The following is a 16,370-nucleotide window of genomic DNA, read 5'->3' as shown; positions in this document are numbered from 1 at the left end:
TGTGTGTGTACACAGACACACACACATTTTGAAAAGTATGTATTTGAACAGTGTGACTTGATTACTGCATTTCAGGGAAATTATACAGCCCAACTCACTGCCTAATGCTTCCTCTGTTTTTACTCCAAATTCACTCATGTACGCTATCAAAAGTATCAGTTCCACTTTGGAACATTCAAATTTTTTTCCAGTTTCTTTATCCATGATCCCTGAACTTAGATTAAATAAAGAATTTGCTATCAACTTCTGTGTTTGGAAAAAAAAATGACAAATCTTCCTTAAAAAGAACATAATGATAGGTATACAAATTATCCCTTGGGAACATACATGTGCTCTAACACACTTTTTTACATCAAAAATGACCCATAACAGTGTTTATTAATACATTCAGGCCAATAAGTCAGACTCCCGTAGCTTAAGACACGACAAGCATCACTTCTACTTTGGAACATTCACATCTTTTTGCAGTTTCTTTAACCAAGATCCCTGAACTCAGGAAGTATTCAAGCCTGAGACAACAAGGGAGTCAGCCCTATAGGAACAAAAACACTCTTCGACCTACTTAACTGAATACACTAATTGAAACTTCAACAAAGCATCTTTATTTTTCCCACACGGAGGGTGTCAGAGAGAGTGTCTACTAGATATGCTAGTTAAAGTGATTTTATCTGAATAAATCTTTGTACTCTTTTACTTCAGCATCAAGTGGAAGATGGGAAAATGTACAAGAAGTAACTTACAATTTATTATGCAAATGTTAGGTGGTGGTATGTTATAAATGACCTTGGCTTCCACATCTTTTAGAGCTTTTTTCTTTAATAGACAGACACGTGAAACTCGAAGCAAAGTGAAAAAGAAAAGTGGACAACAGTAGCATACAGCAACTGTGGTTCACTTTGCCAACATGTTTTTTGATGAATGCTAGTACCCTGAAGGAAAAAGGATCACAGCTGGATATGGTGAAAAATATACAAGCAAACAAGTTTATCAGGTTAGTGCACACACATTTCAGAAGAGAACCTCCTGACCCCTCACCCCCTAGTATAACCAACTTTGGAGCCGACACATTTCAGGAAATGTACATCTGCCTGCATACTGTCAATCTGTTGAAATGCAGCAATGGTCAGCATTCTTTAAGTAATACATTCATAAAAAAGCTTCTTGGCAAATGATATAGGTAATGAGTTGGTGTTTTGTTCATAATTTACCTGTGTTCCATCCTTTTGTGACATCTCTCCATTTGCTATTGTGTGACTCTCTTTCAATTCCCCAAAGTCAGACTCAGAGTCAAGGGTATCAGAAGCTTCTTGCAATGCTCGCTGGTAGCTGACAGTCATCTGATGGGGACCCTCAATATCAATGATGCTGGGAGGGTTCTCTTCCTGATCCATGTCACAAAACGTTGATGGTGGCTCTGGTAAGTCATCCAGATTAAGAAGGTTGTCATCCATGAGGGAACTAGAGCCCTCCTGTCTCAGTTCTCTACTTAATGCACCTACTGTGCCCTCTGGTGGCAACTGAAAACCCTCAGGAAGCTGAGGGGTCTCTTCAAAGTCTACCAACATTGGCACATTCTCACTGTCCTGCTTGTTTGGCAAATCTGTAATGGCTGGCATTGGTGTAATTCCCTCAGGTGATGTCCAGGAAGGCTCATGCCTACTGTCACTCTCCCACAGGTCTAAAATGTTCTCAGTCTTCTGTTGGGTGGCCTCATGTTGTACGGTTCCAGAAGGTTCATCAAGCTGGAAGAGGCTTTCATTCTGTTGCTGAAGTTTGTCTGATTGAATATTTGGTGTCTCCATGTCCATGAATCCCAGGTCTGCTGTGTGGAGAGGACCTGCATCTCCTGTTGGTGCTGGGACAGTATCCTGAATGAGGGAGTTATCCCACCTCACGTTATTTGATTGCTGAGTGCCAGATTCCACTACAACGCATTCAGAGGACGCCTCCATATACTCTGCTGGTCTTGTCTCTTCCTGCCATTCCCTGAAATGCTGCTGACTCTCAAGCCCAAACTCCATTAACTTGTCAGAAGAAGCTACACCATTAATTTCTCCTGAAGCAGGACTTATAATTTCCTTCTTCTGAATTTCAACACCGAATACATCCTCACTAGGTGAACCAGTCGATACACCTGAAAATGAGCAGATTTAGAAAAGTTAATGCCAGATTATGAAATTACTAAAGTTTAAAGAACCTACACAAACAAACTTAGGCTATGGCGGTCAACATTTAAATAAAAATATTTCAAAATCGGACTCTTTTCTCTAACTTCCAGAGAATGCAATCTTTTCTATGACTGCCTAGTTTTCTTTCAGAGGTGTATTTCAGCAAATGGGAAATGGCCTGTCTAAAATAGCTCTGGCAGCCCTGACAAACCTGCAGGCTGATGAAGCTTAAATGAAATCCCTTTTCCCTATCATCATTTTTGCATTAATTTAAAACTTGAATTCCTAGTTCTGAAGTGATAATATAAAGTAGTATTTACACGAAACAAAAATAATAATGTTGTTTTCAGCCCACCTCCCTGCTATGAAGTCACTGAAGGGTGCACCATCAATAACATTTTCTCCATTCACTATTGCACGCTTAAGCATAATGCAGCTTCATAGTTTAATCTCCCCAGCACATTAACAGCTAAATGCAATCAAGTCAATTTTAGTTGTACCTTATACGTATTAGAGAACAGGTGCATTTTCCAGATTTAACAGCTGTATGAAATATAAACCCTTAACTTCCTTAAGGATACTGTACAAACTACTATATGCTAAACAAAGTTCTTTAATCATAAACTGTGTTTGAAAAGCAATTCTGCAATCTTGCAGTATTCAATTTCAGTATCGCTATGAACACCTGTAATGCTGTTAATTTTTGAATTACTGTGCCACATTTACATGCAAAAGATACATTTTCTATTTTTCAATTCTCAGCTTTGCCACAAAAATGTACTCGACCTCTGTGAACCTAATGCTATCGTATCAATTCTAGTCACAAGCTTTTGCTTGGCATCAAGGTTTCCTTTCAAAAGCACAGTGCATTTTTATGAAACAACTATGACGTTAGCTAAACAATTTTGGATTTCAATGCAAGGAAGTGCATACAACATAAACTCCAAAAAGCAATATTGTTCCTTCACAGAGATGACCTTTACTGCAAAGAAAAGAAGTCAAGGAAATATTTGGAAATGGAAACCAAAATAATCACATCTCTGTCACTGCTTTCTAATATGATCAGATATTTAAACAAAATAATTAACACAAAACTTGATACAGACAGATGTAAAGATGTACTGACATTTATATTTTAAAAAAACACATCAAACATTCAAGTGCACATACACAAAACACAGACAAAGTGAGAGGGGAAATGCAAAACACATGCAGATGTACAGATTGGTCAGCTATGATGCTACCTGTTTCAATGCGTGGTCAAGATCCAGCAGATATGCTATGGTCTGAACCCCTCACCATAACTTTCTCTTTCTTTCATTTGGCAGTGAACTCTACTTCCTAAACATTACCACTGTCTTAACAACTACCTGCGCTTTTCTTTTAAATAGTTCTACTGTCAGTGCCATGGTGTACCCACCATGGGCTGCTTGTTTAAAGAAAATGCACCACACTGTAACCATGCTAAAGTGGGCTGGGAAGACGTCATTACATTACCTGCTTAAAATGCCTGGAGGACTTTATGGCACGGTCACAAAACTACTGGAACTTTATCACCAATTCAGTTTTTGGACACTCAAAAACAATAATTTATGTCAGAATTGTATGCTATTCAAGCAGACTGTTGCTTCCATGACAAATAATCAGGCAATGTCATTTATTTTTAAAAGGATGCCAAAACTTTAATCACACCGTTAGAGCAAATTCATATAATTCAAAAAGAAAATTACACATATAACCATGTAAGGTCTGCCTATATACTCTAAATATACCTTGAAGCACATTCTTACTACAGTTCAAACATAACCATTTACAAGACTTCAGAAAAAATTATAACTCAAAAATTGAAAACAAACCTGTTAATTGAAAAAATTCCTGTTTCACATCAGTCTACTTTATTTAAACTACCTTAATAAACAGAAAAAAACCTCATGACCTCTCGTGACAAAAATCGGTGATGCGCTATGTAAATTCAACATATTCGACTGAAATGTTTTACCTATTGTCATTACAACGGCAGCCCGAGTTTGTCTCAAACATTTATTACTGTAAGTAATTAGGGATTCGATTATGAGGCTTCATGAAATGCTAATGTTAATGAGCACCCTGTAGAATTTCACACTATTAAGCCTGAGCAGTTCTTCTTCTAACCACTAACTAGCTGACTAACTTCTTAGAATTGTTTAATAAATTCTGTTACCTCAAATTCAGTTCTGGGTAGAAAAGATGTAATTTTGTTGACTGCCTGTTGGAAGTTTGAGGACATTATGTACAAGACACATGCAGACGTACAGATTTGCTAGGATACTATTCAAAGACATGAATTGCAATTGGGTGAATACATACTAACGCCAAAAGAGTGGAATCATGAATAATTGCTTGTTCTCTGAGGCACAGCAACCCCTGAGCTATTGTATATCAGTAGTAGGGGTAGGGCATAGCAACTTACATCAGGAGGTGCAGGGTGAAAATATACTGCGGAAACGATTTAAAGGTGTTAACAGTAAGTTTCAGAATCCTCCACTATTTGTTAGATTTGTACTTAAGTTAATAAAGTATTTACATGTGTCACTAATATTTTGGTAAATGTGAGGGAAGAGTGGTGCTAGACTTAAATGGGTCTTGGGTTGATAGTGTAGTACCCACATATGAACCCACAGGCATCAGTACTTAGCTTTGCACTTCTGATAGGTATCCAGTGCTACCAACCTATTAGTTGACCCAACTTGGAATAGAAAATTTATATTTCTCTCTCTGTTGCATAGTTGCATACAGCCTACATGTTACATAGACAAGGTGAAGTCTGTTTCCCAAACAGGTTCTAAGGATAATACTCTGTGATGGGCAAACAATACCATTAATTCCTATGGTCATCCTTAATTTGGATGCAAAAATGTATTTTTGACCAAATTGTTACACTTTCTGTTCAAGGACTTCGACTCACTGAATGTCTCCTAAACTATTTATTAGTCAGATGTCACAGTACATTGCACAAATGGGAGAACGTCTTTGTCATTCACAAGCTGCTAAATGGACAAAAGAAAAACATCCCCTTCCACTGTATTTACTTGCAGTTTATTTGTAGCCCTACGGCCATTGCAATTTTAAGCTTTTATGGTGGCATTATGCCACTTTTCACCATCTTGCACAGTGATGACAAAACCTACCAAGTACCTACATATAAATTCAATCTTTTTTGTGCATTTCCAACTCCTCCAATTAAAATGGTATAACTTTAAGAGTGAATACTTGGATGAAATCTTCACTGTTGAGTACATTTCTGTAATCTTAAACATACTGCACAATAATCTTTTCGCTAAACAACTTCAGAAAAAAATATTGCATACTTCTTGTCTACACACCTTTTCCTATCAGCTCCATACTCCCTTGTATACATTTATTTTGAATCTTGGAGGATTATAATTCACTCTTCCTTTCTAAACTACAACCGAGTCATAACAGCTCCCATTCAGTCTACTAAAGTTGGCAATGTAACCTGGGAGCAATTACTAGACAGGAGTATTGGAAAGTCATCAGAACAAAGTGGGATCAATCGTTCAGAGGACAGTGGTCCAATTTCAGAATGAGGATGTGTCATTACTGTCTGCAAAAGTAATTCCTTCAGAAGACCTGAACAGTAGTTACTTGAAGACACATAAGCAATGTTAACCATGACAGTCTACTTGATAATGGGATAGGGAAAATCCTTCATATATATAAAAAATCAGTCCAGGGTCTGAAATGAAACTTTCATTCTTAACAAGCTGTTTTTTTTTAACCTGAAAGCAGAACCTAAACCCATGTCTAATGTTGAGAGCTGCTACAAAAATAATTTAAAATCTAAAGTGACAAGTTCCATAGCTGTGATCAAAACCGTACTTAGAAATTCAAATGTGGCTCTACTCCAAAAGTTGAACAAAACAACAGGCTGAAAGATCAGCATTTAATTGAGCGATTTCATATATGCCCATCTAGATTAAGACTGTCAAGACCATTTTCCATCTCTAGGAGAGTCAAGCTTTAATAAGGCACCCTTCAGCTAGTACAATGAATACTTCAAACTCCGTCAGTAAAGAAAATGTTTCTGCATTGGAAAACTCCTACTTCATATGACACAGCAATAAGTTCATGAAGAAAGGCAAACTGAAGTGGTAATAGCAACAAGTTAAGAGAGCTACTGAGCTTGGACCTGCCTGCTGACTTCAGCTACTTTTACTTTAATGTAGAAACAACATGGAAGAACCAAGACTTTAAAAAGTCTGTTTACACATTATAAGTAATTCACAGTACTCATGAAGCAATCTGCATCATTATTCAGTCCAAATGGCATTGAGAAACATTAGACATGTTCAGCGAACTGTCATTCTGCAAAGCAACTGGAATCTACAACCCCTTTAGGACACAATCTAAACTTTCACCCTGGAATAAGACACTAGGAAATCAATATTTCCTGCTAAATTTTGTACAAAGCTACACATCAGTCTTCCCAAGGTATGTGAAGTCCAAAAAATGTTTGCTTTTATTTCTGTCTCTGCACGCTTCACGAGTGCAGTCATGTCCAAACCTTGTCACAAACTTCCAAGTGTATGACACTCTCACTCCAGAAGGCAATGGGATAAACTGGCTGCCAGTCACACCTCCAATGGGAAGCAGCTACAAACTAGATAGGAAAAAAAAACAGATGAGATTTCAAGCCAAGTCCTAGGGTGAACGTCTCCATGGTGGCCTTCTCCTGAAACGGAAAAACACAGTTTCTGAAGCAGTTTGTCAGATGTCTCTGGAACTGATGAGCAAAAATAAAACCACTGTCTATGGCACTAGGCTTTGTTAACTGCCTGCATTAGCTAAGCTTTGCGTGACACAGTGCTGCAATTCATATACACATACACACGTACACATGTGCACACGCACACACCTAGAACACAGCCTTGATTTTCAAGTTGCTGCTATGTGACTGCCGATGAAATTCTACAAACAAAATAGTGAGAAAGATTTAGCACCAGGCTTCTCTGTGTAGGTAATTTTTCTTTCAAACTAGCTATCCCCAGTTTTCAAGATGGCTACACTGGGATAGAACAGGTCTGCTTATTGCTCCACTCAATGACTCTTACATTTTGAGTTCAGCAGTTACCTGCCTTTTCATTTCATTGTTCTCTGTTATGGCCATCACTGAGTTAGCCTGGCTTTGTATGGTGCAAATGTTTTTTGCCCCTGGGATCGATTCTACTTCAATATCTATGTAATGTTGATGTATTTGGAAAATTATTTCATTCTAGGTCAGCATTACCACTTTGTAAAGCTAACGTGTAGTATTGTTCTCATATTGACATGCCTTCCAAAGTACTAAATTGAAACAATTTAAATTCACTTCTCCTTGTTACTGTTAACAATATGAGCATCGTTTGCAAGGGAATGCACTCCTATCACAAATTCACTTTATCTGTCAGTATGATATTTACTTTTTTTCTGCTACCTGCCTTAGACTGGGCTCCATATTCCTTTCTGAGGTTTCAATATGTACTACGTGTACTATGTAATATGTCGCCAGCTTAACAAAACTGTTCATGACTTTTGCAGTCAAAATATTGCTTTTAGTAGTGAAACAATGAGTGTTTTCAGTGTGTGACCTTCACAATCCCATATCAAGCATAACCACAAGAGTTACAATGTATTCCTCTAATAATCTTGTTGATAAAATTGCTTCAGCCCTGAACAAAGAACTAGCATCATTGTGTTTGCCTATTTGTGACTTACATAGTGGAATTTCCATGCTAATCAAAGTGAAGCAGATTACTTCTCTAACCAGCGGCATCATATTTTACTAAACATGGAAGGTTGATCTAAGAAGGGCAATTTAATCGTTACAGGTTTGGGACACAGCTATAAAACCAATAACCTGGAAGAAGCAGTTGAGGAAATCATTACTCAAATTGGTAGTCTTAGGTATTCAGACTTATGCTGCAGACAGAACTCACAAGACAGTTACCCTCTCTCCCTCCTCACAACAGCAACTTCCATCTACTACTTACATGAAACTTAACAATGCATCTTTGGCATTACCTGCCTTCATATTGGGTAAAAAGGAGAAACTAATATACTGGAAGTGTTTGGGCACTGAAATAACTGCTGCCTTACTGAAGGAATTGAGAATGAAAATATCCAAGATGGCAACTGACATTAACCTTCTATTACAACGTCATTTCCATCAGTAGTTTCCTTTTATTTCTAGGTTCAGTTTACAAGACAAATAAAGCAGCAGCTCTGTAACAGGTTTGTTTTACATGGATAGGGAGCCTGTTCCAAGCAGTAGTATCCTCTGCTAACTATACCTGTCCCTCCAAACGGTTTCCTTGATGTTGTAGAAGAGGTTTACATCAACAGACAAGAGTATTTTTGATGTCACTTGACTTGCTGATAAGCAGATCCGTCGGTATTGGATTCATAGATTCATAGATTAGTACTAGGCTAATTGCCCTTGTGGGCCATTTTAAGCCTAGCCAATTATCCCTTGTGAGACTCAAACCCTGCACCTTGTGTTTGTAAGGCAAACACCTTCACCATTAGGCCACCCTCCCAAACCCTACTGGGTTGGAGGATGCCTTGTATGCTAGAATCAGGTCACCTCCTAGCAGTGTCTGTAGGATACAGAGTATAGTGACAGGGCTTTGAGTGTTCTCTTAGTTATACACAGTGAACCTTAACCTACTGTAACTTTGCTGGTCATGTTAACATGTTAGAACAGTTGTATAAACATTTACCATAACAGTAGATGTGTCACTGATCAGTGCTGCAGTAGTCCAAACAGATGGATTTTCACTGCTGAAGTCAAGATGGTATACCAAAGCCTAAACCTTCCCAGAAGCACATGTCTAACGTATGACCTCAGGTCTCATGTGGGGATACATAGGTGGAAATATGAAAGCTAGTGTTCTTTTTGGATTGTCTGCATCCTGCTTAATTTATTTGGTTTGGTACTCTTGTGGTTGGAAATATGACTATCTCCAAGTCGGCAGCTTGAAAATCTCTGAGAAAGCAGTAGTCAGCTAAGAGGGGCAAAGCAGAAGAAGAAGATGATGCTTACCTCAATCCTAGGGTTGAGAAGCAGGGCAGATGAGAGAGGGGAGAAATAAAATGGTAAGAAAAGGGGAAAGAAGAGTGAGAAGGAATGCTGCAACAGTGATGAGTAAGACATCTACTGCTATGGTGGGTTCTTACACAACTGTATTAAATCCTGACTGAACTCACCACTGCAGTATTCCAAACAGAAGGGCGATTCACAAAGCTTAAGGGCACAGATGGGAGGATGGTTGGGAGTGGTGAGAACTGTCCAACAGGCCAGAAAGGAAGATCTGGCCAAGACTATCCTAAACCTGGAAAAGGCATCAATTCTGTAGTATTTTGTGAAAGTGTTTACAGAAAACTAGGTAGTAGCTTCCAGGATAGTTCCTTCTGGAATCTACTCCTTTGTAGAAATTCCAAGAAGAGGCGACTGCTCTGGTAGAGTGAGCCCTTGAGAAGGAGGGCAATGATTTGTCATGGTGTAAGTAACAAAAGGAAACAGACTTGGAAATCCAACTTTCAATGGTTTGTTTGGGTACTGGTCCATCTTACAGTCCATGAAGGAGACAAACAGTTCATTTCGCTTGTGAATAAACTTAGCCTTGTCCAGACATAATCTTAGTTGTCCGTGTACATCTAGGAAGTGAAGAAATCTTTCATTCCTGTTCTGTGGATTGGGAAAGAAAGTAGGTAGACTGATGCCCGGATAAGTGGCATGTTATTTATCACTTTTGGAATGAAATAGGGGTTGACACTCGGGGATACTCTGTCACTATGGAAAAATCAGAAAGGGAGGAATGAAAATGAGTGTCTGCAGTTTTGAGATTCTCCTTTGCCAGGCGCAGAATTTGAGACTAGAAGAAGCAGCTAGCTCAAAGGGAGGCACAGTGAGTTTTTTCCAGCACAAAGTTGAGATCCTAAGGGGTATCAGCACAGGATATCTCAGAGGGTTTAAGTGGAGAACCCCTTTTAAAAATTGTTTGACATAAAGCCTGGACATAAGTGGATTGAGGGTGGAGACTGGCTGAAAGGTAGGCTTTAATGGAAGAAAAGGCCAGAATGTTTTTCAGGTCACAGAAATAGGATAATACAAAACTAACCTCTGATTTTACAGGGTTCCGACTGGTTGACATTGTACTGAAAATCTTTTCCATTTGGCTATGCAATATTTTCATGTGATGGGTCTCCTTGACTTCTGGAAGACCCGGAGGACATTGTCAGAAAATTGGTATTTGGGATGGAGCAGAATCCTATCATCCATAGGCTTAGGTTGAGGGATGATAGGATGGGGTGAAGCAACAAGCCCTTCTGTTGCATGATCAGGTTCACTTTGTGGAGTAGCTTGTGGTGACCGCCCCTGTAATGTGATAGAGGAGGGGGTACCAATGCTGCCTTGGCAAAAGCGAGTCACCTGCCAAATTTTTCGATTTCTTTCTTTGTGGATCTTTAGTGGAACTTTTGGTAGCACAGAAGTGGAGAGATGACAAAAACTTTCCTATCCACTGAAAAGTTACTGTATCTAGCCTCCAAGCAAACAGGCAGGGAGTCCTGATGTAAAAGAGTGTGAGCTGCTTGTTGCTGTCTGAGACAAAAGGCTATCTGTGGTGTTCAACACCTGTGGACTATTCCAGGAAGACTGGTTTGTTAATCAAGCATTACTGGAGTCTTCGATAGACCTGCTGAGAGAGTCTATCCTGGAAAGGAATGTATACTGCTTGGAGGGACATGCCTGCCTTGCTGGCTAGTTGCCAAGCAATCTGAGACGACGTGCGTAACTGGTATGGTCTGGTTCCTCCTTGCTTATGTATCACATGACTGTTGTGTTCTCTGTGAATACTCAGAGTTTTTGGTTTCCAGACATAGGGGAAGACTTGTAGGGCCTGAATGAGGACCCTCATCTCTTTCAGGATGATGTGCTCTTTCTTGAGGTTGGACTGCCAACAACCTTGTGCCTTCTGGATTCCTATTCATGCCCCCAGTGCCTTGTCTGAGGCATCTGTGTACAGCTCTCGACTTGGGGTCTAAACTTTTGAAGGACAGGCCTGGATTGATGTTCGCCTGTGTCACCCACCATAACATCTCCTTCTTTAGACAAGACATGAGAGAGATTTGAGTGCCCAGGAGGTGAGAGTGTTGGAAGCATCATTTTTTTTAGGTATCTCTGAATTTTCTCTTGGCTAATGGAAGTATTGGTATGGTTGCTGTCACAAATTCTAGGGCTCTAAGAATCTTCCTGGTTGAGCAAGCTTGAAGAGAGGCTAGGGAATGTAAGTAAGCAGGGAAGCTATGCACTTTTTCCTGGGGTAAATATACTTGTATGTTTTGTGTGTCTAGTCTACACCCGAAGAAAACTAGGTCTGGAGTGGGTTGCAGGGAAGATTTTCTGAAAATGGTGGAGAATACCAGTTGCAGGAGAAGTGTGACAGTAATCTTGAGATGCTACAAGCAAAGAAGCCTGGATTAGCAGATCATCTAAGGTAGGGAAACATTTGTACTCCTTGAGTCCTGCTAAAGGCTAGAAGTGGGGAAGGCATTTTGTCAGGACTCTGGGGATGTAGAAAGGACAAAGGGGCAAGGCAATAAACTGAAAATGTGATAAACCAGTAGAGAATCTTGGTAATTTACTGAAAAATGAGTGTATGGAGATATGCAAGTAAGCATCCTTTAAATACAAAGATACTAGAAAGGCCTATGGAAGGATAGGGGAGAAGGGTATGAAGAGACAGCATTTTTAAAAATGGGTACCTCGAGGAAGGTGTTGAGCTGGAAGAGATCCATTATTGGTCTCCATTGTCCGTCTTTTCTAGGTAAGAGGGATAGAATCCTCACCCCATAAATTGAGAGAGAACTGGATCTACTGTGGTGTGGAAATATAGTTTCCAAAAGATGGGAGGTAGGAGTTTTAACTGATATAGGACAGAGGTGGTATGCCCTTGAAGGAAGTTCTTTCCTGGACATGCTGTAAACCTTTTGATGATGATGAGTAGCCACTTGTCTGTGGTAATGTTTTCCTAACATGTTATGGAAAGAGTGGGACCGAGGTGAAAGGGGTTGGGTAGACAGTTACAGAGACTTATCTGTGAAGTTAGGTCTCTGAGATCTAGGGCCCCTTTCAGGTTTTTCTGGAAATCTTTTTCTGAGTGCCTTCCTGTACTTTTGAGAAGGTCTATGTTCCTGTCTAACAAAGGAATCAGGCTTGGCTGGGTAATTATTCTGGTATCTGGGACAGAGCTAAGGATCTATCTGCAGTCCTTCACAGTCTTTCTTTGCATCTGCAAGGTTTTGAATAAGCTAGCTGCCTGTGGGCCACACAAAAGGTCCCAGTTAAGGGCAGAATCTAGGTGTTTGGCCTTGATATCTTCTGTATGGAGCATGTTACTCAACCAGGCAAACCTCCAAATGACTGAACCAGTAGTATCTGCACTAGAAAAGGCCTCAACAGCACCATAACTACATTTTACACTATGCCTAGCCACTTGAGTGGCCTGATTTTCCGAGAGTAAAATTTGTTTGCTTGGAATCTATTCCTGACATACTGGTGACAGCTTTATTCAGATTAATAAGGTTAGGTAAGTGGTATTTGGTCACCTGGGTCTGACAATTAATTGCTCTGAAAGCCAAAGTAGAAATATAAATCCCCCACACACACACACACACACACACCTATCCATAGCTGTCCATGCCTGATGGAAGAGTATTAGCATTTGGCAGTAATGCACATGATTCGTCTGAGGTTAAGAAAATAGCTGAAGTGATCAGCTACAGAGTTCTTAAAAAAAAAAAAAAAAAAAAAACTTGCGATGATCTAGAACCTTGTACAATCTGCCTTGTCTTTTGGGAACCAGAGGCTGAGTAGTGGACGTGAATGCAAAGGTGTCCAAAAAGGTCTCCAAGACTGGAGGGACTGGGGAAGGGGTTGGAATGCCCACTTCTAACAGACTGCAGTATCTCTTTTGGACATTAGAGATTTGCTTAGACTCCCACTGAAAATGTTTCATCGTATTAATGATCTCTCCAAAAAATGCCTCTTCCGCTGGGGAATCAGGAGAGGGCGAGTCCTCATTATCAGGGGGCACCTGACCAACAGAGTGAATTTGGGTGGAGCAAGCAAAGGAATGTCCCTAGAATATGGATTAGAGGAAACAGGTTTAGTCTTTTGTCAATTTTCTTCGTGGTGACATCCACATGAATCACATGCAGTGGCTTTGACCCCCGATGTACTTCAGTTTTCCAGGAATCTCTTCCCATACTAAAATTTGCAGGATGCCTTCTGGTCCCCCTCCCCCAGACAAATATGCATGGTTCCCCCTTTTCAGTTGCAGTATAAATCTTTTCATAGATGCAGTCCCTCTTGATGCCAAACTGGCCTCAAACACAGTCACGATACAGGGGATCTGAGGTATAGTTGGACATACTGTGGACTCTGTAACCTTGGCAGGTACACTGGAGTCAGACTGGGCAGAGAGCGTCTCGGGCCTAGACCTTCTGATCTTCTTCTTAGGTGTAAAAGTTACATCAGATGTGGAGGGATTCACCATCTTAGAGTAGGCCAAACGCTTAAATCATTGTGCCCCTAAGAATATATTCAATGAAGACAAATGGGAATGCAAAGTCTTTGGCATAAATGACTGGCAAATGGAAAAAAGAGTTGTAGACATGTTCTGCTCTTAAGCAGAAAAGACACTGAATATGGAGGTATGTGTAGGATATCTGCCTGCCTAACTCACACTTACCTCCTCCAGCTGACATTTAACAAATCACACCAAAACATTTTAAACAAGAAGGAAGGTTCACCAATGGGACACTTATATGAATCTGAGAAGGGTTATGGTACAAACAACCAGGCGAAGTTCAGACCAATGGGTATGAGACTGGTATTTGGGCTGACAGTCTGAGGTTTATGCTCACACATCTGCTTGTATAACCCAATGTGTGCAAGCTGAGGTCATAAATCAGATTTATACTACTGGGAAAGTATGGGCTTTGGTACCTCGGCCGGACATCAGCGGTAAATATTCATCTGTTTGGAATACTGCAACAGTGATTTCATTCAGGGCATGTGGACTTAATAGCATCTTTACAAAATGTTTTGTTATTTCAACTGCAGGCTTCTGATAAAGAATGATGTCTTGTAGCAGGAAAATGTGTAGATAACATACTCCTTCAGGGTACACTTTTTCCATTCAGGATAGTTACCAGTGTGTTTACTTAATAAAATGTTTAAACTATAGAAGGTCTCTGCACAAAGAGTGGTCATTGTGGTCAAAACTTCAAACATTCATTTTTAACTTAGTTTACATAAAAAACTTTTTGAATGTAAGCCTTTCCTGAACCAACCATATAAAAATGTTGCTAACTTCTTTAGGGAAGATCAACTTTCTCATTATTTTCTGGATTTACTTCTTATATAATCTGTAATTTTACTTTGGCATCTAAAGCTATGTGAAATAATTCCTTTACCTTTGTGCATCTGCTGTACTTAGACCATGAAAATAAGAAATGTAGAATTTAGCGTAAAATATGTTAATGTTAATGACACTACAAAGCAATTCTTTCTAGCTGCTCAACTGTCAATGAAAATATTTCAAGCTTTTCTTCACTGTTTGGTAGTTTGTTTAAATAGAAACTAGCTGAAACCTAGCTGCACTAACAGTGGTTTTAGAATTAGGTCTAAAGGATGGAACACCAGCAGTTTGCAGACATCAGATTTCATTGTTAAATATCAAACATCCTGTGCAGAAATTAAGCCATTTATTCACATCATGCATACAAGCCAAACAATGTGCTATGTCACATTCAACAGCAGCTGACTTGTCTGTTTGGAGGTGGGTACTGATATAGCAATAACCCACGCCTGGGTGTGGGTAATGCTAAATTTACCCACGGTTGGCGTGGTTTGGTCCCGAGAGCGAAGCCCGAGGGACCAAACAAAGCCAACCGTGGGTAAATTTACCATTACCCACACCCAGAAGTGGGTTATTGCTATTATACCATGACATTATTTAAGAAAAGAAACTATTACTTTTCTTAAATAATGGCATAGCATAATGCCTGTTTACTGCCCTTCCGCAGATGCCTGGCATCCGCGGCAGTTCTGATGTACTGCGCTGCGCAGTACATCAGAGTTGTAAAGCAACGGAGAAAGCAAGATCTCCGTTGCTTTTTATGTTTCGCTATGTTAAATGAGTTTAACATAGCGAGACAGTTTTAAAATAAGCAACAGAGATGTCCGTTGCTTATTTTAAAACTGTGTCGCTATGTTAAACTCATTTAACATAGCTAAACACTAAAAAGCAACGGAGATCTTGCTTTCTCCGCTTTTTAACATTGTCTCGCTATGTTAAATGGGTTTAACATGCGAGACAGCTTTAAAATAAGCAACGGAGATCTCCGTTGCTTATTTTAAAGCTGTCTCGCTATGTTAAACCCATTTAACATAGCGAGACAGTGTTTTAAAAAAAATGAGTTATACTAATGGAAAAAAGTCTGGGCAACCGGACCTTTTTCCATTAGTATAACTCGATTTACAATGGGCACACTGGCCAATCAGCATGCACGTTTTGGGGGGGTCATGGTATAATTGAGAGTATTGTTACATTCCCTATGTTCTTTTTCTGGATACATATCTGAATTGGAATAATGACTGAAATAAGAATTTCATCCTAGAATGCACATGGCATGAAAAATTAGAAAGCAGAAGCTTTTTTCTGTCACTTATACCATGAATATTGGTGCATGTGTCTTACAGATGTGTCTCAGTTTGATCCCTTTAGGAAAAAGTGATCCACATCTTCACAGCAGGCAGTTCTGCAGATAATGCAGGTGCTGCAATTCTACTCAAAATTAATTTTCGTTTGTGGGTGGCACATGCAAATGAAGATTTAGGTGACAAATGTGCGAGTGTACACTACACAAGTTCTTTATTATCTGGCCCTACTGTCTACCTCATTATATTCACCTCATTTGGACAGTTAAAGTTTTGATAAATTTGTTTAATCAATAAACTCTGTTTCATAACCATGACATAATAGCATAATAGGAAGGGCCTAGAAAGTAACCACTGGTCACCTCTTAAGCATGGAGTTTCATTCATGCACAACAAGCAAGATACTGCATTCGATCACTAAATTTTTTCAGCTTCTA

At 39.5% G+C, this 16,370-nt stretch overlaps 1 protein-coding gene across 1 annotated transcript in view; it reads right to left on the bottom strand.

Moving 5' to 3' along the window:
• DBN1 (drebrin 1) overlaps positions 1-16,370 on the bottom strand; it is a 1,456,369-nt gene that overhangs the window by 161,096 nt on the left and 1,278,903 nt on the right. Inside the window, 1 exon segment of the mRNA XM_044069321.1 lies at positions 1,209-2,134. Within this exon segment, the coding sequence (XP_043925256.1) occupies positions 1,209-2,134 (926 nt within the window).

This window comes from Protopterus annectens, chromosome 4.part0 (genome assembly GCF_019279795.1).
Source record: "Protopterus annectens isolate FY-2018-M chromosome 4.part0, PAN1.0, whole genome shotgun sequence".
Lineage (NCBI taxonomy): Eukaryota > Metazoa > Chordata > Ceratodontiformes > Protopteridae > Protopterus > Protopterus annectens.
This window is presented reverse-complemented; position numbering and strand designations above follow the sequence as displayed.